General features: G+C 49.3%; 1 protein-coding gene across 3 annotated transcripts in view; it reads right to left on the bottom strand.

Annotated features, from left to right (window-relative positions):
- The window catches only part of shprh (SNF2 histone linker PHD RING helicase), a 137,870-nt gene that overhangs the window by 56,702 nt on the left and 60,462 nt on the right, over window positions 1–20,706 (bottom strand). For all 3 annotated transcript variants that reach the window (XM_038800625.1, XM_038800626.1, XM_038800627.1), the window contains 5 exons: window positions 16,910–17,073; window positions 15,016–15,272; window positions 10,223–10,344; window positions 5,070–5,158; window positions 4,857–4,949 (listed from right to left, as the gene is read on the bottom strand). In XM_038800625.1, the coding sequence (XP_038656553.1) occupies window positions 4,857–4,949; window positions 5,070–5,158; window positions 10,223–10,344; window positions 15,016–15,272; window positions 16,910–17,073 (725 nt within the window). The remainder of the gene's footprint in view (window positions 1–4,856; window positions 4,950–5,069; window positions 5,159–10,222; window positions 10,345–15,015; window positions 15,273–16,909; window positions 17,074–20,706) is intronic.

Genomic DNA, 20,706 nt, shown 5'->3' with positions numbered 1-20,706 from the left:
ACTGTCCCCCCTGCTCTTTACACTGGCGATTGAACCGCTGGCCATGGCGTTGAGGGAGTCAGGGAAATGGAGGGGTCTGGTGCGGGGTGGAGAGGAGCACCGGGTATCGCTGTACGCGGACGACCTGCTGTTATATGTGGCGGACCCAGAGGGGGGAATGCCGGGGGGGATGGAGCTGTTAGCGGAATTTGGGAGCTTCTCGGGCTATAAGCTGAACTTAGGAAAGAGCGAGGTATTTGTAGTGCACCCGGGAGATCAGGAGGAGGGAATTGGGAGGCTCCCCTTCAGGACGGCAGTGAGGAGTTTCAGGTACCTGGGGGTGCAGGTGGCCAGGAGTTGGGGGGCTCTTCATAAGCTTAACTTCACCAGACTAGTGGAACAGATGGAGGAGGAATTTAAAAGGTGGGACATGGTGCCGCTATCGCTGGTGGGCAGAGTGCAATCCGTCAAAATGACGGTTCTCCCGAGGTTCTTGTTCCTCTTCCAGTGCTTGCCCATCTTTATCCCTAGGGCCTTTTTTAAAAGGGTGACCAGCAGCATCATGGGATTTGTTTGGGCGCATGGCACCCCGAGAGTGGAGGGTCTTCTTGGAGCGGGGTAGAGATGGGGGGGGGGCTGGCGTTGCCCAACCTCTCGGGGTACTACTGGGCGGCCAATGTGTCGATGGTGCGCAAGAGGGTGATGGAGGGGGAGGGGGCAGCATGGAAACGGATGGAGAGAGCGTCCTGTGGGGATACAAGCCTGGGGGCCCTGGTAACGGCGCCGTGGCCGCTCCCTCCCACGAGGTATACCACGAGTCCGGTGGTGGCGGCTACCCTCAAGATTTGGGGGCAGTGGAGGTGACATAGGGGACAAGTGGGGGGCTCGATGGAGGCTCCGTTAAGGGGGAACCACAGGTTCGTCCCGGGGAACATGGATGGGGGATTTCGGGGTTGGTATAGAGCGGGCATCAGACAGCTGAGGGACCTGTTTATCGACGGAAGGTTTGCGAGCCTGGGGGAGTTGGAGGAGAAATTTGGGCTCCCGCCGGGGAACATTTTAGATATCTGCAGGTAAAGGCATTTGCTAGGCGGCAGGTGGAGGGATTCCCTGTGGGGAGGGGGGGGGGGGAAGAGTGTGATACATGTGATGTTACGGTATGGGGGCAATTGTGGGTGTTATGGGGCTGTTAGTTGCTTATTACTGCTTGTTGCTATACTTGTTGTTATATTTTCTGTAAAAAATTCCAATAAAAATTATTTTTTTAAAAACGGTAACACTTAAATGTGTAGGTTACCAAGCACAGAATAGTTCTAGTACACTGCGAGCAACCAGCAGTGTCCCAACCTCTGCTGCGTACCCTGCAATGTCCCAGTCTGTGCTGCGTACCCTGCAATGTCCCAGTCTGTGCTGCGTACCCTGCAATGTCCCAGTCTCCGCTGTGTACCCTGCAATGTCCCAGTCTCCGCTGTGTACCCTGCAATGTCCCAGTCTCCGCTGTGTACCCTGCAATGTCCCAGTCCCCGCTGCGTACCTTGCAATGCCCCAGTCTCCGCTGCGTACCCTGCAATGTCCCAGTCTCCACTGCGTACCCTGCAATGTCCCAGTCTCCGCTGCGTACCCTGCAATGTCCCAGTCTCCACTGCGTACTCTGCAATGCCCCAGTCTCCGCTGTGTACCCTGCAATGTCCCAGTCCCCACTGTGTACTCTGCAATGTCCCAGTCTCCGCTGCGTACTCTGCAATGTCCCAGTCTCCGCTGTGTACCCTGCAATGTCCCAGTCTCCGCTGTGTACCCTACAATTCCCCAGTCTCCGCTGCATACTCTGCAATGTCCCAGTCTCCGCTGTGTACCCTGCAATGTCCCAGTCTCTGCTGTGTACTGTGCAATGTCCCAGTCTCCGCTGTGTACCCTGCAATGTCCCCGTCCCCGCTGCGTACTCTGCAATGTCCCAGTCTCCGCTGTGTACCCTGCAATGTCCCAGTCTCCGCTGTGTACCCTGCAATGTCCCAGTCTCCGCTGCGTACTCTGCAATGCCCCAGTCTCCGCTGCGTACTCTGCAATGTCCCAGTCTCCGCTGTGTACCCTGCAATGTCCCAGTCTCCGCTGTGTACCCTGGAATGTTCCAATCCCCGCTGTGTACCCTGCAATGTCCCAGTCTCCGCTGTGTACTCTGCAATGCCCCAGTCTCCGCTGTGTACCCTGCAATGCCCCAGTCTCCGCTGTGTACCCTGCAATGTCCCAGTCTCCGCTGCGTACTCTGCAATGTCCCAGTCTCCGCTGTGTACCCTGCAATGTCCCAGTCTCCGCTGTGTACCCTGCAATGTTCCAATCCCCGCTGTGTACCCTGCAATGTTCCAGTCTCCGCTGTATATTCAGCAATGTCCCAGTCCCCGCTGTGTACCCTGCAATGTCCCAGTCTGTGCTGTGTACCCTGCAATGTCCCAGTCTCCGCTGTGTACCCTACAATTCCCCAGTCTCCGCTGTGTACCCTACAATGTCCCAGTCTCCGCTCCGTACTCTGCAATGCCCCAGTCTCCGCTGCGTTCTCTGCAATGTCCCAGTCTCCGCTGCGAACCCTGCAGTGTTCCAGTCTCCACTGTGTATTCTGCAATGTCCCAGTCTCCACTGCGCACTCTGTAATATCCCAGTCCCCGCTGCGTACCCTGCAATGCCCCAGTCTCCGCTGCGTACCCTGCAATATCCCAGTCCCCGCTGTGTACTCTGCAATGCCCCAGTCTCCGCTGCGTACCCTGCAATGCCCCAGTCTCCGCTGTGTACTCTGCAATGCCCCAGTCCCCGCTGCATACCCTGCAATGCCCCAGTCTCCGCTGCGTACCCTGCAATGCCCCAGTCTCCGCCGTGTACCCTGCAGTGTCCCAGTCTGAGCTGCGTACTCTGCAATGCCCCAGTCTCCACTGTGTACCCTGCAATGCCCCAGTCCCCGCTGCGTACCCTGTAATGTCCCAGTCTCCACTGTGTACTCTGCAATGTCCCAGTCTCCGCTGCGTACCCTGCAATGTCCCAGTCTCCACTGCGTACTCTGCAATGCCCCAGTCTCCGCTGCGTACTCTGCAATGTCCCAGTCTCCGCTGCGTACCCTGCAATGCCCCAGTCTCCGCTGCGTACCTTGCAATGCCCCAGTCTCCGCTGCGTACCCTGCAATGTCCCAGTCTCTGCTGCGTACTCTGCAATGTCCCAGTCTCCGCTGCGTAGTCTGCAATGTCCCAGTCTCCGCTGCGTTCCCTGCAATGTCCCAGTCTCCGCTGCGTACCCTGCAATGTCCCAGTCTGTGCTGCGTACTCTGCAATGTCCCAGTCTCCGCTGCGTACCCTGCAATGTCCCAGTCTGTGCTGCGTACTCTGCAATGTCCCAGTCTCCGCTGCGTACCCTGCAATGTCCCAGTCTGTGCTGCGTACTCTGCAATGTCCCAGTCTCCGCTGTGTACCCTGCAATGTCCCAGTCTGTGCTGCGTACTCTGCAATGTCCCAGTCTCCGCTGCGTACCCTGCAATGTCCCAGTCTGTGCTGCGTACTCTGCAATGTCCCAGTCTCCGCTGCGTTCCCTGCAATGTCCCAGTCTCCGCTGTGTACCCTGCAATGCCCCAGTCTCCGCTGCGTACTCTGCAATGACCCAGTCTCCGCTGCGTTCCCTGCAATGCCCCAGTCTCCGCTGTGTACCCTGCAATGCCCCAGTCTCCGCTGCGTACTCTGCAATGACCCAGTCTCCGCTGCGTTCCCTGCAATGCCCCAGTCTCCGCTGCGTACTCTGCAATGACCCAGTCTCCGCTGCGTTCCCTGCAATGCCCCAGTCTCCGCTGCGTACCCTGCAATGTCCCAGTCTCCGCTGCGTTCCCTGCAATGCCCCAGTCTCCGCTGCGTACTCTGCAATGACCCAGTCTCCACTGTGTACCCTGCAATGACCCAGTCTCTGCTGAATAACAAGACGTCTTCTGGGTTGCACTCAGATGGCAGGTGGGCCGCATGTGGCCCTCTTACCGCGGTCGTCCACCATCGTTCCATAGTGAAGACAGAAGCACAATATTTGTGTATTTCACCTGCAATTGCCGCATCGCCTATTAACTTCCCATCTGCACTCTCTGGAGGATCAACACGGTAACACAGGTGGGGGCAGCACAAGTGGCTAGCACTGTGGCTTCACAGCACCAGGGTCCCAGGTTCGATTCCCCGCTGGGTCACTCTCTGTGTGGAGTTTGCATCTTCTCCCAGTGTCTGCGTGGGTTTCCTCCGAATGATCCGGTTTCCTCCCACAGTCCAAAGACGTGCAGGTTAGGTAGATTGGCCATGCTAAATTTCCCTTTGTGTCCAAAAAGGTTAGGAGGGGTTACTGGGTTGCGGGTATAGGGTGGAAGTGAGGGCTTAAGTGGACTCGATGGGCCGAATGGCCTCCTTCTGCACTGTATGTTCTATGTTCTGACACTCGCTTTACTCTCTTCCTTTTTAAATACCTGTGCCAAAAGCAATATGTATGAAATGTAAACAAAAGATAATACAATAAAATTAAAATTGTCAGTTTATGGAATACAGTGCTAAGGAATCCAGTGCTAAGGAATACAGTGCTAAGGAATACAGTGCTATGGAATACAGTGCTAAGGAATACAGTGCTAAGGAATACAGTGCTAAGGAATACAGTGCTAAGGAATACAGTGCTAAGGAATACAGTGCTAAGGAATACAGTGCTAGGGAATACAGTGCTAGGGAATACAGTGCTAGGGAATACAGTGCTGCAATGTTCAGGACTATTACACCTCTGGAGTTAACTACTAAATGACAAGTCTTAAGAGGCAAGTAGTAAATGAAAATTACTTTGCATGGTTAGTTAGAAGCACTGCCCCCCAAAGGAAAGTGGCTACCTACTTCTTCACGAAGTTTGTGATCTCGAAGAGTTGGCTGGATCCCTGGGTGCTTTGCCTCCAAGAGCTCAATAAGGTTGTGGGTAGCGTGGAGTCGCTGGAAAGAACAACATTTCAGTTGATAGAGTGGGGCTGTTATAAACCCGCAACTACACAGATCAATATGGAACTTGTATCATTCCGCAATGCAAGTTGAAATCCAGATTGACCCACTCACCTGTAGAGAGTCGGTTTGAAGTTTGCCTTTATGCTCCTCGGATGAACGCAGAACATCTCTATAATATTCAACTGCCGTGACGAACTCGCCTGAAACATACAATTATACCGCAACAATTATGCTGCAACTTCAAGTCCCACTCCAGGACACTGTAGTGAGATGGTGTTACACTGTCAGAGATGCCAATTGTTTTGAAACCAATATTTATCCCTCAATCAATATCTTGAAAAATGGTGTGTTTGGGAGCTTGCTGTGAGAACCGGCTGCCGCATTTCCTTTCCTTATTACAATGGTGACTAAGCTTCTAGATTACTTCATTGGCTGCAAAGGGCTTTGACACAACCCAGACGTCATGAAAGGTGCTATATAAAGGCAAGTTGTTTCTTTGAATCAAATTTGCAAGTATATTTGTGATCCAAAAGTCTGAAGGCTGGATTCTCCGCCGGCGAGATGCTCCATTTTGCCTGCAGCCCGGGGGTTTCCCGACGGTGTGAGGCTGCCCTACAGTGGGAAACCCCATTGACTGGCCGGCGTAATGCAGCATCCCACCACCAGGGTGAATCTGAAATGTGGCGCGGCAGGGCGGAGAGTCCAGCCCCTTATATCTACATAATTACATTAAGGCTTCACCATAGATCTATGGGTAAAATGTCCATTTGGCAAGAAAATCTATTATTATTATTGTCTCAAACACGCTATTGATAAAAAAAAATTGAATATCAAATCACTATATTTTATTAATTAAAGGACAATATAGTGTGGCCAATCCACCTTGCCTGCACATCTTTGTGTTGTGGGGTTGAGATTCACGCAGACACTGGGAGAATGTGCAGGATTAGAGGGGTTGTTCCCTAGGGCAGCACGGTAGTTAGCACTGCTGCATCATAGCGCCAAGGACCTGGGTTCAATCCCAACCCTGGCCACTGCCCGTGTGGATGTTTGCACGTTCTCCCAGTGGCTGCGTGAGTCTTACCTCCGCAACCCAAAAAGATGGGGAATGGCTGGCCGCGGCTGCGCTTAGCCGCAGGAAGCAATCGACACGCCATTTTTCTGTTTTGAATATATTATACAAAATTACAAACCATACACAAACAACCCCAAACAACAAGCTGGACTAGGGCTGAGGATTATGGGGGGGTTGGGGACTGATGTACAGTGTTTGGAGGGTCTGTTCTCCCTTGTTCTTTTGTGTCGGCTTTTGTTTTTCTTGTGGGAAAGCTTGTGGGATGTTTTGTAGGCCCGTAGTGGCGCGGGCCTTCTCTTCCCGCGTTTTTGGGTCGAGGGGCGGGGTTTAAACTGGAGGCGCTGGCTTTTTCCCGCGCTGGAGTCGGAATGGGAGGGGACTGTGCCGGCCTGGGGGGGGGGGGGGGGGGGGGGGGGGGGGATGGGTGGGTGGGGGGTGGTGGTAGTGTTACACCGGGGAGGGTCGTTGGGGTGCCGTAGCAGCCGGGGTCAGCAGGAGTCAGCTGACTTACGGAAGTACAATGAGAGGGGCAACGCAGCTAGGGGGGCCCTATCTGTGTGGTGGGGGGGGGGGGGGGGATTGGGTTGCTGCTGCAAGGGCCGAAGGGGAACTGATGGTGTTAGGAGGGGTCGGGACCAGGATCTGCCACTGTGGGGAACAGGCCGTGCGGGAGGGTGAATAGCCCCCCCCCGATTCGGCTGGTCACATGGAATGTAAGGGGGCTGAATGGGCTGGTCAAGTGGGCCCGGGCGGTCGCACATTTGAAGGGGCTGGGGGCGGATGTGGCTATGCTCCAGGAGACGCACCTTAGGGTGGCGGATTAGGTAAGCTTGAGAAAGGGGTGGGTTTGGCAAGTGTTCCATTCAGGGTTGGATGCGAAGAACCGGGGGTGGCGATTTTGGTGGGGAAGAGTATGTTGTTTTGTGGCGTCGAGTGTGGTGGTGGATAGTTGAGGCAGGTATGTAATGGTGAGCGGTAGGCTCCAGGGAGAGCGGGTGGTGCTGGTTAATGTGTGCGCCCCAAATTGGGATGATGCAGGCTTTATGCGGCGCATGCTGGGCCGGATTCCAGACCTTGAGACGGAAGAGTTTAATAATTGGAGGAGATTTCAATACAGTGCTGGACCCAGCACTAGATCGCTCCAGGTCCAGGACGGGTAAGAGGCCGGCGGCGGTCACAGTGCTGAGGGGGTTCATGGACCAGATGGGAGGGGTGGATCCTTGGAGGTTTATGAGGCCGGGGCCAGGGAGTTTTCGTTTTTCTCCCACGACCACAAGGCTTACTCCCGGATTTACTTTTTTGTCTTCAGCAGGGCGTTGATTCAGAGGGTGGTAGGCGCGGAATATTCGGCGATAGCCATTTCAGATCACGCACCGCATTGGGTGGATCTAAAGCTGGGGGAGTGGAGGGACCAACGCCCGATGTGGAGGTTAGAGGTGGGGCTGCTGTCAGATGAGGAGGTATGCGGGCGGGTCCGGAGGTGCATAGAGGGGTATTTAGGAACTAATGATAATGGGGAGGTGCAGATGGGGATGGTCTGGGAGGCGCTGAAGGTGATGGTTAGGGGGGAGCTGATTTCCATCAGGGCATATAGGGAGAGGGGGGAGAAAAGGAAGAGGGAGAGGTTGGTGGAAGAAATGGTGCGGGTGGATAGGAGGTACGCGGAGGTCCTGGAAGAAGGGCTATTGAGGGAGCGTCGTAAGTCTCCAAGTGGAGTTTGATATATTAACCACCAGGAAAGCGGAGGCGCAGTGGAGGGTGGCGCAAGGAGCGATATACGAATACGGGGAGAAGGCGAGTCAGATGCTGGCGCACCAGCTCCGGAAGCGGGAGGCGGCGAGGGAGATAGGGGGAGTTAGGGATGGAGGACGGAGTCTGGTGCAGAGTGCGAGGGGCATTAACGGAGTGTTCAGGACCTTCTATGAGGAGCTATACCGGTCAGTGCCCCCAGTGGAGGAGGGAGGAATGGACCGCTTTTTGGGCAAGCTGGAGTTCCCGAGAGTGGAGGAGGAGCAGGTGGAAGGTCTGGGGGGCGCCAGTTGAGCTGGAGGAGCTGGTTAATGCGATGGGGCGCATGCAGTCAGGGAAGGCACCGGGACCCAATGGGTTCCCGTTTGAATTTTATAAGAGCTTTTCAGACCTGCTGGGCCCGCTGCTAGTGAGGGCCTTGAATGGCTTTGCCCCCGACGATGTCCAGGGCGTTGATCTCATTGATTCTGAAGTGGGATAAGGACCCCCTTCAGTGTGGATCATATAGGCCGATTTCGCTCCTCAACGTGGATGCGAAACTGCTGGCCAAGGTTAAGGTACGGAGGCTTCTCAATGTCATAATGATGCCGGCGGTGAACGGGGAGGTGGAGATAGTGGCGTTGATGGATGCGGAGAAGGCCTTTGACAGGGTGGAGTGGGAATACCTTTGGGAAGTTTTGAAGAGGTTCGGGTTTGGTGAGGGATTTGGTGGGTGAGGCTGTTGTATGATGCCCCAGTGGCGAGTGTGGTGACGAATGGGAGGAGGTCGGAGAACCTTTGGTTGTACCGGGAGACGAGGCAGGGGTGCCCCCTGTCTCCCCTGCTGTTTGCGTTGGCAATCGAACCCCTGGCCGTGGCGCTGAGGGAATCGAGGAGCTGGAGGGGGATAGTCCCGGTGGGATGCCGGAGGTGATGAGGATTCTTGGGGAGTTCGGGGACTTCTCTGGGTATAAGCTCAACATGGGGAAGTGTGAGCTGTGCGTGGTGCATTCGAGGGACCAGGAGAGAAATAGGGGAGCTTCCGCTGAAAAGGGCAGAGAGGAGCTTCAGATACCTGGGGGTCCAGATAGCCAGGAGCTGGGGGGCCCTGCATAAGCTCAACTTTACGAAGCTGGTGGAGCAGATGGAGGAGGAGTTTAGGAGGTGGTCTGTGTTACCAATCTCCCTAGCGGGCAGGGTCCAGTTGGTCAAAATGACGGTGCTCCCGAGGTTTCTGTTCCTCTTTCAGTGTCTACCTATCATGATCCCGAAGGCTTTTTTCAGGAGGGTCAGTAGGAGTATTACGGGGTTTGTGAGGGCGTATAAGGCCCCAAGGGTGAGGAGGGTATTCCTGGAGCGGGGTAGGGAGGTGGGGGGGTTGGCGCTGCCCAACCTGTGTGGGTACTACTGGGCTGCGAAAGTGGTAATGATACGTAGGTGGGTGATGGAGGGGGAGGGGAGCAGCATGGAAGAGGTTGGAGGCGGCGTCCTATGTGGGCACGAGCCTAGAGGCGCTGGTGACGGCGCCGTCGCCGCTCCCCCCAGCAAGATATACTCCGAGTCTGGTAGTGGGGGCTTCCCTCAAAATCTGGGGGCAGTGGAGGCGGCATAGTGGGGAGGTGAAGGCTTCAGTTTGGTCCCCGATACGGGGGAACCACCAGTTTGTACCAGGGAGGATGGATGGAGGGTTTCTGAGCTGGCACAGGGCAGGTATCAGGCAATGGGGGACCTCTTTCTCGATGGGACGTTTGCGACCTTAGAGGAATTGGAGGGGAGGTGGGGTCTCCCCCCAGGGAATACCTTCAGGTATATACAGATTAGGGCATTTGGGTGCCTCCAATCGCATGGGAAACCTCTCTTCCCCCCCACCCCCCAAATTCCTTTCCGCCTGGTCCCCATTTGTGGGAACCAGTGCCGAACGGCACCCGGCTGGGGCATCCTCGGTGAAATCAGTAGTGGCCAGAACCAGATCACATCTCACGAGACCTTGTTAGATCTCGCATGGTGTAACGGCTGTCGGGAATCCCAGGAGCCGGCCATGTCCTGTTCAGATTCCAGTGAGACGCACCGGGTAAATCCCGCCTGGTATAACAGTTAGCATATTTGGGTTTGAATAGTAGCTTGGGTACTTCATTCCAGAGTTTGTCAGCTTGTAATTTTTCATCTCTTAATGTGAACGGGCAAACTGTTGCCCACTGAATGGAAAGCTCCGGCCCATATACATAAATTAAGCTAGCATGTTCATATTAAGTTTGTGCTATATAGAAATACATACAAGTACAATGCAGAAACAAACTGATCATTCAACCCAAGCAGTCCATTTTGGTACATGCAAAGTTTTAATGAAATGCATCTGTCTTATTCCCATAGCCTTTATCCCCTTTATCGACTAAAATAAGTGGATTCATATTTACTTCATATATTTAGAGGCATAAAACCCACTTGGAACAAATGTATCTACCTCTGATAATATGAATGCCAGCCAATCCATTAAGAGAACTCACTAGCTGCCGATGAGCCTCTTCACACTCGGTGCAACATTTTTTCTGAAGAGACTTTAAGAGTTCTTCCATCGTCATGGTACTGCAATCACAAAAGCATAGACAATCTGGGTAAAGAAATTGCCAAACGTTGCCTTTGCCAGCTCGAAAGCAAGCACACATCCTGTAAGCACACATCCTGCAATGTCAGTTGCGGCTCAGTTGGTGGCTCACATGCCTTGAAGTCAAGAGGTTGTAGGTTCTAGACACACTCCAGAGATTTGAGCACAAACCGTCAGCTAACACGCCACTGGGGTATGTTTTATTTCAGAAAGCTAGGTAATGAACTGAAACCTTTCTTTCCACACTTTTACATGCATTTATTTACAGAGATACGCATTCCAAACATACACCTCCTAACCCAACAATCACTGTATCAACCTATTTATTCTATTTACATAGAGGGTGTAGTAATCCACGGGAGGCAGGAGTTCCGTCACCACACCAATATTTAATTACAATAACGATATTACAGGAGCAGCTACAAACAGTGCTGCTAGCTGTCCAGTCAACTTAAGACTGGCTCACAAAGCCTACACAGGTGATTATATGGGCCCCCTCAATGAGCTATCATTTAGGGAGCTCATACTCCAATTGGCCAACCAATAAAGCCAATTTGAGTTCATTACAGAGGGAATCCCCAGTTAATGCCCACCATCTAGGATCAGGAGTCGGCCATTCAGCCCATCGAACCTGCTCCACCATGGTACAACCATGGCTGATCAGACACTTCCCATAACCCTTTATGTTATTGTTAATCAGAAATTTATCAATCTCTACTTTAAACATACACAATGACCGAGCTTCCACAGCCCTCGGAGGGTAGAGAATTCCAGATTCACAACTCTCTGTGTAAAGAAATTTCTCCTCTTCCCACTTATTTTGAAGTTGCGGCCCCTGGTTCTGGACACCCAATCAAACATCTTACCCACATCGGCCCTGTCTATTCCTTTAGGTATTTTGTAGGTTTGAATGACATCACGTCTCATCCTTCGAAACCCTAGAGAATACAGGCCCAGTCTCAATTCATACGACAGTCCCACCATCCCCGAAACAAGTCTGGTGTACCTTTTTTTGCGCTCCCTCTAAGGCAATAATATCCTTTCCGAGGTAGGGCAACCAAAACTGCACACAGTACTCCAGGTGCTTCTATACAATTGAAGTAAGACTTCACTACTCCTGTATGCAAATCCTCTTTCGATAAAGGCTAACATTTCATTAACCGCCCTAATAGCTTGCTGCACCTGCACGTTAGGCTTCAGTACTTGCATATAATTAAGTACAATGATCACAGTACCAAGGGAATGCTGCACTGTGAAAGATGCTAACTTTCAGATGGGACCTTCCTTAAGAGGAGGCCCCATCTTCCCTCTCAAGAAGTCGCAGGGCACAACTCGAGATAGGGCAGGAAATCATAGAATTTACAGTGCATAAGGAGGCCATACGGCCATCGAGTCTGCACCGGCCCTTGGAAAGTGCACCCACTTCAACCCACGGCTCCATCCTATCCCCGTAACTCAGTGATCCCACCCAACCTTTTCAGACACCAAGGACAATTTATCATGGCTAATCCACCTGACCTGCACATCTTTGGACTGTGGGAGGAAACAGAGCAACCGGAGGAAACCCACGCACACACGGGGAGAACGTGCAGACTCTGCACAGACAGTGACCCAAGCCGGGAATCGAACCTGGGACCCTGGAGTTGTGAAGCACCTGTGCTAACCACTGTGCTACCGTGCTGTCCTTGGGGCCCTGGCTACCATTATTCCATTAACCAACAATTTAAAAATACAATTTTATTTTAATAGCTGTTTGTGGGTGCTGGCTGAACACCAACTGGCTACTTTATAAATGTGACTACACATTAAAAATACACCATTGGTAGAAAAGCAATTCAGGACATACCGAGGTTCTGAAAGGTGCGTCTCTCTTTTTTAAGATAAATAGGTACCTACGATTCGGTATATGTACAGATAAGTAGGTGTATAGTACGTCATTCTAGTAGTTGAAGAGAAAAGGCGTTCAGGCAGATTAGATATAACATTTACATTGGGATCGGAATGCCCAAGGCAGAACGGGCAGATAGATAATTGAGGGATTGTCCAATTAAAGATATTATTAAGGGATTGGTCAGTAAGTTCACAGATGATATGAAAATTGGTGGGGTGGTAAATAGTGAGAAGGATAGCCTTAGATTCCAGGAGGATATAGATGGGCTGGTCAGATGGGCTGATCAGTGGCTAATGGAATTTAATCGAAGTAAGTGTGAGGTGATGCACTTGGGCAGGAGAAACAAGCCAAGGGAATGCATGATAAACAGCAGGGCCCTGGGAAGCACCGAGAAGCAGAGGGACGTTGGTGTGCATGTACACTGGTCTCTCAAGATAGCAGAGCAGGTGGATACGCCGATTAGGAAGGCCTATGGGATACTTGCCTTCATTAGCTGAGGCGTAGAGTTTAAATGCAGGGAGGTTATGCTGGAACTGTATGAAACATTGGTTCGGCTACAGCTAGAATCTTGTGTGCAATTCTGGAATCCACATAATAGGAGGGATGTAGGGCAGCACGGTGGCCTAGTGGTTAGCATAACCGCCTCACGGCGCTGAGGTCCCAGGTTCGATCCCGGCTCTGGGTCACTGTCCGTGTGGAGTTTGTACATTCTCCCCGTGTCTGCGTGGGTTTCGCCCCCACAACCCAAAAATGTGCAGAGTAGGTGGATTGGCCACACTAAATTGCCCCTTAATAGAAAAAATAATTGGGTAATCTAAATTTATAAAAAAAAAAAAAAAAATAGGAGGGATGTGACAGCTCTGGAAAGAGTGTAGAGGAGATTTACTAGGATGTTGCCTGAGCTGGAGAATTTTAGCCACGAAGAGAGATTGGGTAGACTGGGGTTGTTTTCCTTGGAGCAGAGGAGACTGAGGGGGAACATGATTGAGACGTATAAAATTATGAGGGGCATATATAAAGTAGACAGGAAGTAACTTTTCCCCTTTGTTGAGGATCAATGACCAGGGGGCATAGATATAAGGCAAGAGGCAGGAGATTTAGGAGGGGTGTGAGGGGAAAAAATGTTCACCCAGAGGGTGGTGGGAGTCTGGAACTCACTGTCCGAAAGGGTGGTGGAGGCAGAGAACCCTCATAACATTTAAGAAGAGTTGAGATGTGAACTTGCAGTGCCAAGGCACACAGGGCTATGGGCCACATGCTGGAAAATGAGATTAGAATAGTTAGGTGGCTGTTTTTGGCCGGCGCAGAAGCGTTGAGCCGAAGGGCCTTTTCTCTGCTGTAGGCCTCTATGACTATGACTCGATGACTGGATAAATATGAAAATATGACCTTCCAAAAAGGAAAATACAGTGGATGCTGCAAATCTGAAAAGAAAACAATCAATAGGCCAGGCAGTATTTCGTGAGAAGAAAGATTTACAGGTCATGGATAGACAGATCCTCACCCAAGTGTCTTCCAGTATTTTGTTTTTAATTACAAAAATAACAAATGGTCACCCAGCCGGTCACCTCTAGAAGTAAATCACTGCATCCTCCCTCCCCACCCCACCCAGTCAACCCAATATCCTGGAAACAGGATTTTGTTAGGAAACAAAGTGACAAATCCATTATGTTTGTGCTCACATTGATGCTTTATTGATGTGTTTAGAAAATATTTTAAAGTGTGGGTATTTTTAAAATTAAGATGACACAAATTAAGGAGTGTTTGAAATTGAAAAAGGCCTGACATAACAGACTGTTTCCAATGGAATCATAGAACTGATCGAGGCCACTTGAGGCCCATTCTGCCTGTGACGATTCTTTGAGGGAGCTTTCCAATTAGTCCCACTTACTTACTCTTACCCAACTGCGTTGTAATATTCATTTTTAAAAGTCACCTTTAAATCCACTTCCACATAACTATTTAAGCTAAGATGAAGGAGCCACAGATACATACACAGAACATACAGTGCAGAAGGAGGCCATTCGGCCCATCAAATCTGCACCCATCCACTTAAGCCCTCACTTCCACCCTATCCCCATGACTCAATAACCCCTCCTAACCTTTTTTTTCTTTTGGACACGAAGGGAAATTTAGCATGGCCAATTCACCTAACCTGCACGTCTTTGGACTGTGGGAGGAAACCGGAGCACCCGGAGGAAACCCACGCACACACGGGGAGGATGTGCAGACTCTGCACAGACAGTGAACCAAGCCGGAATCGAACCTGGAACCCTGGCACTGTAAAGCCACAGTGCTAGCCACTTGTGCTACCGTGCTGCCCAAATAGATAAATAATTAAATATAAATACATAATTAACTATGAAAGAGTTAAAAAGAGACAACAAGAAAAGCTTCCCCACAGAGAACTCTGACCCAGAGTTGGAGATTTTTTCAGGGTCTCGGGGAACAGGGACCATTGGAAGTTCGAACTTCCCAGGCCATTCTCATGGAGGCCAGCGTGTCAGGACTCCCGCTGCGTCCCAATGCACTTCTTGGGCTGTACATCCAGTCTCCGGAAGATCTGGGCCTATTTCCTCACATTGAAGGTCAATGTCGGTGTGGGTGAGCTGAATAGTCAGTTTCCACGTTGGCCTTCCTGTGCACGGATGTGTTGTGTGATTTAAACATTGCCTCACAATGACTGGGAAATGTTATGGCCCCAATGTTCGGAGCCAGTTGAATGGTGTTTTTCCCTGTTCCATCTTCTCTGTACATATACCTTTTCTGAAGTGGAAGGAACTCTCCTCGTACAGCCTGTGGATGACAGCACGCCTGTCTTAATCTCAACAAGGGATATAGAATGGAGCCAACTGTCCGTCTGTCCAGGCTGCTCAACTTGATACTCCAATCGGAAATTTTCCTGAGCTTCTGCAGTGCGTCCTGGGAACAAATTTCATGCTGCCGATGGTAGAAGTGCCTTTCCACTGGTGAGAACTGCAGCCAGTGAACTTCCTCAGTCTGAGCGGGAATCTGGATCTGGGGAAAAAGCAACACCTGGGTGAGGACAGGGTGGAACAAATGCCCAGTTTGCTGATCAAACCCGCCAACACTCAGCCGAAACAGAAACTTTCAGCAGAAACAACGTCTCCGCTGTGAAATGCTGAGGTGGCATTCCTCCGAGGAGCAGGAGAAAGTGGCAAAGGATTAGTCATCCCAATGCCAATATTCCCACCACCTTCTAAAATCCTGGAAATGGTGGTTAGAAATTGGACAAACAACACCAAAGTGGAATGTACCGAGGAATGGTGAATCTGAAGTCTGAGATACTGTACCAAGGGATGGTGATTCTGGGATTAGGGTCCCATACACCAGGGGATAGTGAATCTGTAAAGGGGGTTCTAATCCAAGGGATTAACCAAATCGGAGACCAGGGTACTAGAAGAAGAAGCCCTCAAAATCTGACCTGTGCAGAATAGAAAGGATCACCAAGCACTACTGTAGCAGTGTTACAACTACCCCCAGTTGCAATTCAATAACCCATCATCTACATTTACAGCCCCACTACTCTACTGTGCAGTGGAGGTTCACTAGGCTGATGCGGTGTTGTCAGGACTGTCCTATAAGAGATTAGTTTGACTGGGCCTGTATTCACTAGAGTTTAGAAGGACAGGAGGAGGTCTGATTGAAACATATAAAATTCTAACAAGGCTGGACAACGAGTTGCAGGGGGGATGTTTTCCCTGTTTGGGGAATCTAGAACCAGGGAGCAACGTCTCAGGACACAGGGTAGACCATTTAAGATTGAGATAGGTAAATATTTCTTCACTCAAACGGTAGTGAACCTGTGGAATTCTCTACCACAGAAGGCTGTGGAACCAAGTCACTGAATGTATTCAAGAAAGAGACAGCTAATTTTTTAGATTTTAGTGGCATCAAGGGGTATGGGAGAAAACAGGAAGATGGCATTGAGATAGAGGATCAGCCATGGTCATATTGAATAGTGGAGCAGACTCAAAAGACCAAATGGCCTACTCCTGTTGCTAGTTTATATGTTGCATCTCGTGAACCGTGGGAAGTGGGAGATATGCTGGCAGTAAGATTCAAAGATTCAAAGAACAATTTATTCTGCAGCATGTTAATTGTACACTTCCATTAATTTATAATAATGGGGTACAAATGGAACCTCATTACATTCATTTTGTGGTCGTAGAACAAATGGGATGACACCTCAAGACACCTAGAAGATTTCTGACCCGAAGCGAGAAAAGAAGCCTTTTAAGTGTGTAAATGAGAAGCCTAATGTATAACTTAGGCAATCCTACCTCAGAGGAAACAGTCTTTATTGAGCAGAAAAGATGTTGGGGCCTAATCTGGTCAGAACTCGGCCAAAGCAATGGCTGCCAATTAAAGGAACCAGGAAGGGCAGCCATGACAGCTGTGATTGTTTGTCAGTCCACCTCAGGATTTAGATGGTGAGACAGATGGCCTGAAAATCATTGCTGCAAAAAAAGGGAGAGCTGTCCGCGGAGGCACGACAGATACTGGCGGTTCGCCTGGACTATTTAGATTAAGGCCAGAAGCCAAACTTCAGCCAGCTGAGAGCCTCCCTATTGCATATTTCCACCCTCCCCATCCAAATGTATTTATGCTGATATCTAGGTGGGCACGTGTACCTGATCAAGCACATCCTTTTTTGCTGTTCTCCACATGATCCTTGCGATGAGGGTGTAGATTGGAATAGGATTCTTCCTGCAGTAAGGTTGGTATAGGAGTTGGTCCCACCAGTGTTTAACCCAATATGGGTCCACACCTAAAAATAGAACTAATCCATATAGGTCTAAAGAAAGAAGGAGAAATAAATCAGACACATCAAAATTGCATGTGGATTACAAAAGTCAAAAAAAGTGCAAGTAAGTTGCCTCAAAATTAATCTGGATAGCCTTTGTAAGCAAATAAATAACCTGAAAATAACATATTGATACTCAACGTACTCCTGTCAAATACTCATCACACTAATTTAGAGGTGTTGACCTGTTTATTTTGAGGTTATATTATAAGTCAAAAGGAATAACTAGACAAACTGGAGAAACCATAGATCCATAATAATAATGTCTAATTATCTCAAGATAGACTAAAGAAAAAGTTATGCAAGTAACAAAAAAGGCAAGGATTTCTACACCGATGTGACTGCTTTCTAATCAACACATGTAGAGTCCAAAAAGGAAGAAGGCTGAATCAAATTCTAGCAAATTAAACAAGGGAAACAGAGCTTTCTATAACTCAAAATACCAAGAAAAATATTTTTTTAGAAAGAAAATTCAAGATTGAGGCAACATTTTGAAATGCAACCATAACAATACATTTCAAATATAATTTGAAGCGGAAAAATGAACAATCAAGGTAAAACAAGTCGAAAGAATTAATGATAAAGGATATAGAACATAGAACAGTACAGCACAGAACAGGCCCTTCGGCCCTCAATGTTGTGCCGAGCCATGATCACCCTACTCAAACCCACGTATCCACCCTATACCCGTAACCCAACAACCTTACTTTTTTATTAGGACACTACGGGCAATTTAGCATGGCCAATCCACCTAACCCGCACATCTTTGGACTGTGGGAGGAAACCGGAGCACCCGGAGGAAACCCACGCACACAGTGGGAGGACGTGCAGACTCCACACAGACAGTGACCCAGCCGGGAATCGAACCTGGGACCCTGGAGCTGTGAAGCATTTATGCTAACCACCATGCTACCCTGCTGCCGTTATATGTTGTGGGTATTTGATGAAGTGCTGTATCAAACGCTATATTGCACAGTCCTTCTTACTAGTGCCTGCTATCCAATTAGTCCCAGCCCTTTGCTCATTTCCTGTAGCTCTGCAAATATGCCCACTTCAAGTATTTGCCCAATTCCCATTTGAAATTTACCACTGAATTTGCTTCCACTGTCCTTTCAGGCTGTGCATTCCAGATCTTAACATCCTGCAGATCTTTTTTCTTACATCATCTCTGATTCTTTTGCCAATTATCTTAAATTTGTGTTCACTGGTTACCAATCCTCCTGCCTGTGAGAGAGTTTCTCCTTATTTACTTTGTCAAAGTCCTTCATAATTTTGAACGCCTCTATCAAATCTCCTCTTTATCTTCTCTGATCCAAGAAGCACCATCCCAATTTTCCTGAATTCTTTCATCCCCAGTACCATTCTATTACATCTCTTCAGCACCTTCTTGAAGGCCTTGACATCATTCCTAAAGTGTGGTGCCCAGAATTGGCCACAAAACTCCAGCTGGTGTCTAATCAGTGTTTTGTAAGAGTTTAGCATAAATCCCTTGCTTTTGCAATCTGTGTCCCTAGAACGCCAAGGATCCCGATATACCTTTTTTAACAACTGCATAAGCTTGATCTGCCACTTTCAAATTCTTGCATACGAACAACCTAGAATCATAGAATTTACAGTGCAGAAGGAAGCCATTCAGCCCATCGGGTCTGCACCGGCCCTTGAAAGAGCACCCTATTTAAGCCCATGATGTGGAGATGCCGGCGTTGGACTGGGGTGAGCACAGTAAGAAGTCTTACAACACCAGGTTAAAGTCCAACAGGTTTGTTTCAAACACGAGCTTTCGGAGCACGGCTCCTTCTTCAGGTGAATCACCTGAAGAAGGAGCCGTGCTCCGAAAGCTCGTGTTTGAAACAAACCTGTTGGACTTTAACCTGGTGTTGTAAGACTTCTTACTATTTAAGCCCATGCCTCCACCCTATCCCCGTAACCCCACCTAACCTTTTGGACACTAAGGACAGTTTAGCATGGCCAATACACCTACCCTGCACATCTTTTTGGGGTTGTGGGGTGAGACCCAAGCAGACACGGGGAGAATGTGTAAACTCCACACGGACAGTGACCCAGGGCCGGGATGGAACCCGGGTCCTTAGCGCCGTGGGACAGCAGTGCTAACTACTACATCACCATGCCGCCCTTCCTTTGACTATCGAAACAATTATTTCATTTTTTTTTTTTAAAGTTGCGTTTCCTTTCATGTCATTCACCAATCTATTCTGGTCCTTTCTCTCTGTCCCTCTTAATTTCTTTTTCAGTTCTCCCTTTTATCTTTTGAATTCAGCTTGCTTCGGAATAATGAAACTGACGTGCATCATAAGCCTCCTTTTCGTTTCATTTTAACGTATATAATCTTTAGTGATCCAAGGATCATTAGCTTGTGAATGCTCTACATTCCCCTTCGCTTGTTGGGAAATCAAGGTACATGGTGTTAAAGAATGTGACGCTATGGACTTAAGTTATTTAAATGGCATAAAACATAATTAATGGCTAATTCTCTGACTGGAGGAATGTAAGCCGTAAATTCAGGGGTTAGTTGATTTTCTCAGATGATCTGAACTTGGGTATGGGATACCATATTAAAATTTCAGTACTTAATTATGCTCCTTTTTGTTTGATCTAAGAGGTCCGTAACTAAATTCAGGTGGACATAAACAAGATTGAGCAAATATTTGCCAGATTAAATAGAATGCAGAGAATTGTGAGGGGGAACATTTTAACGAACTAGAGGGAAACATTTACACTAAAGGTTAAGGCTTTGAAAGTAGAGCAGGAGGGAGACTGAGAAATTCAGGTAAACAAATTGTGCACAATTCTGGTCGCCACACTACCAGAAGGATGTGGAGGCTTTGGAGAGGGTGCAGAGGAGGTTTATCAGGATGTTGCTGGTCTGGAGGGTGTTAGCTATGTGGAGAGGCTGAATAGATTCGGACTGCTTTCATTAGAAAGACGAAGGTTGAGGGGTGACCTGATCGAGGTGTACAAGATGATCATGGATAGAGTGGATGGGCAGGCACTCTTTCCCAGGGTTGAGGGTCAATCACCAGGGGGCATAGGTTTAAGGTCCATGGGGCAAAGTTTAGAGGAGATGTACGAGTCATGTTTTTTACGCAGAGAATGGTGAGTGCCTGGTACACGCTGCCAGGGGAGGTTGTGGAAACAGATGCATTGATGGCAGAAGGCATCTTGACAAACGCATGGATAGGATGGGTATAGAGGAATAAGGCACAAAGAAGTGCTGAGGGTTTTGGCAAAGGTTGGTATCATGACCGGTACAGGCTTGGAGGGCCGAAGGGCCTGTTCCTGTGCAGTATTGCTCTTTCTTCAAATCACATTGACTGTGAAAATAAAGCATCCCAAGATGGATCATGTGGACACATCCAGTGCTTTCCGCATGTCACAGGCAACGTATATCATATGCTTCTGCCAACCCCGTGCTAAACTAAAGGTCCTCTCTTTAAAATTAAATAAACATCACAACAGTTTAGTGATTTAGCTCCTCAAGAATAATTTTGAGGCAACTATACTTCAGGACCTTAGGGGCGGCATGTTGGCGCAGTGGTTAGTACTGCTGCCTCACGACGCCAAGGACCCAGGTTACTGTCCGTGTGGAGTTTGCACATTCTTCTC

This window comes from Scyliorhinus canicula, chromosome 6 (assembly GCF_902713615.1).
Source record: "Scyliorhinus canicula chromosome 6, sScyCan1.1, whole genome shotgun sequence".
NCBI lineage: Eukaryota > Metazoa > Chordata > Chondrichthyes > Carcharhiniformes > Scyliorhinidae > Scyliorhinus > Scyliorhinus canicula.
Note: the sequence above shows the minus strand (reverse complement) of the source record. Positions and strands in the feature narration are given on the sequence as shown.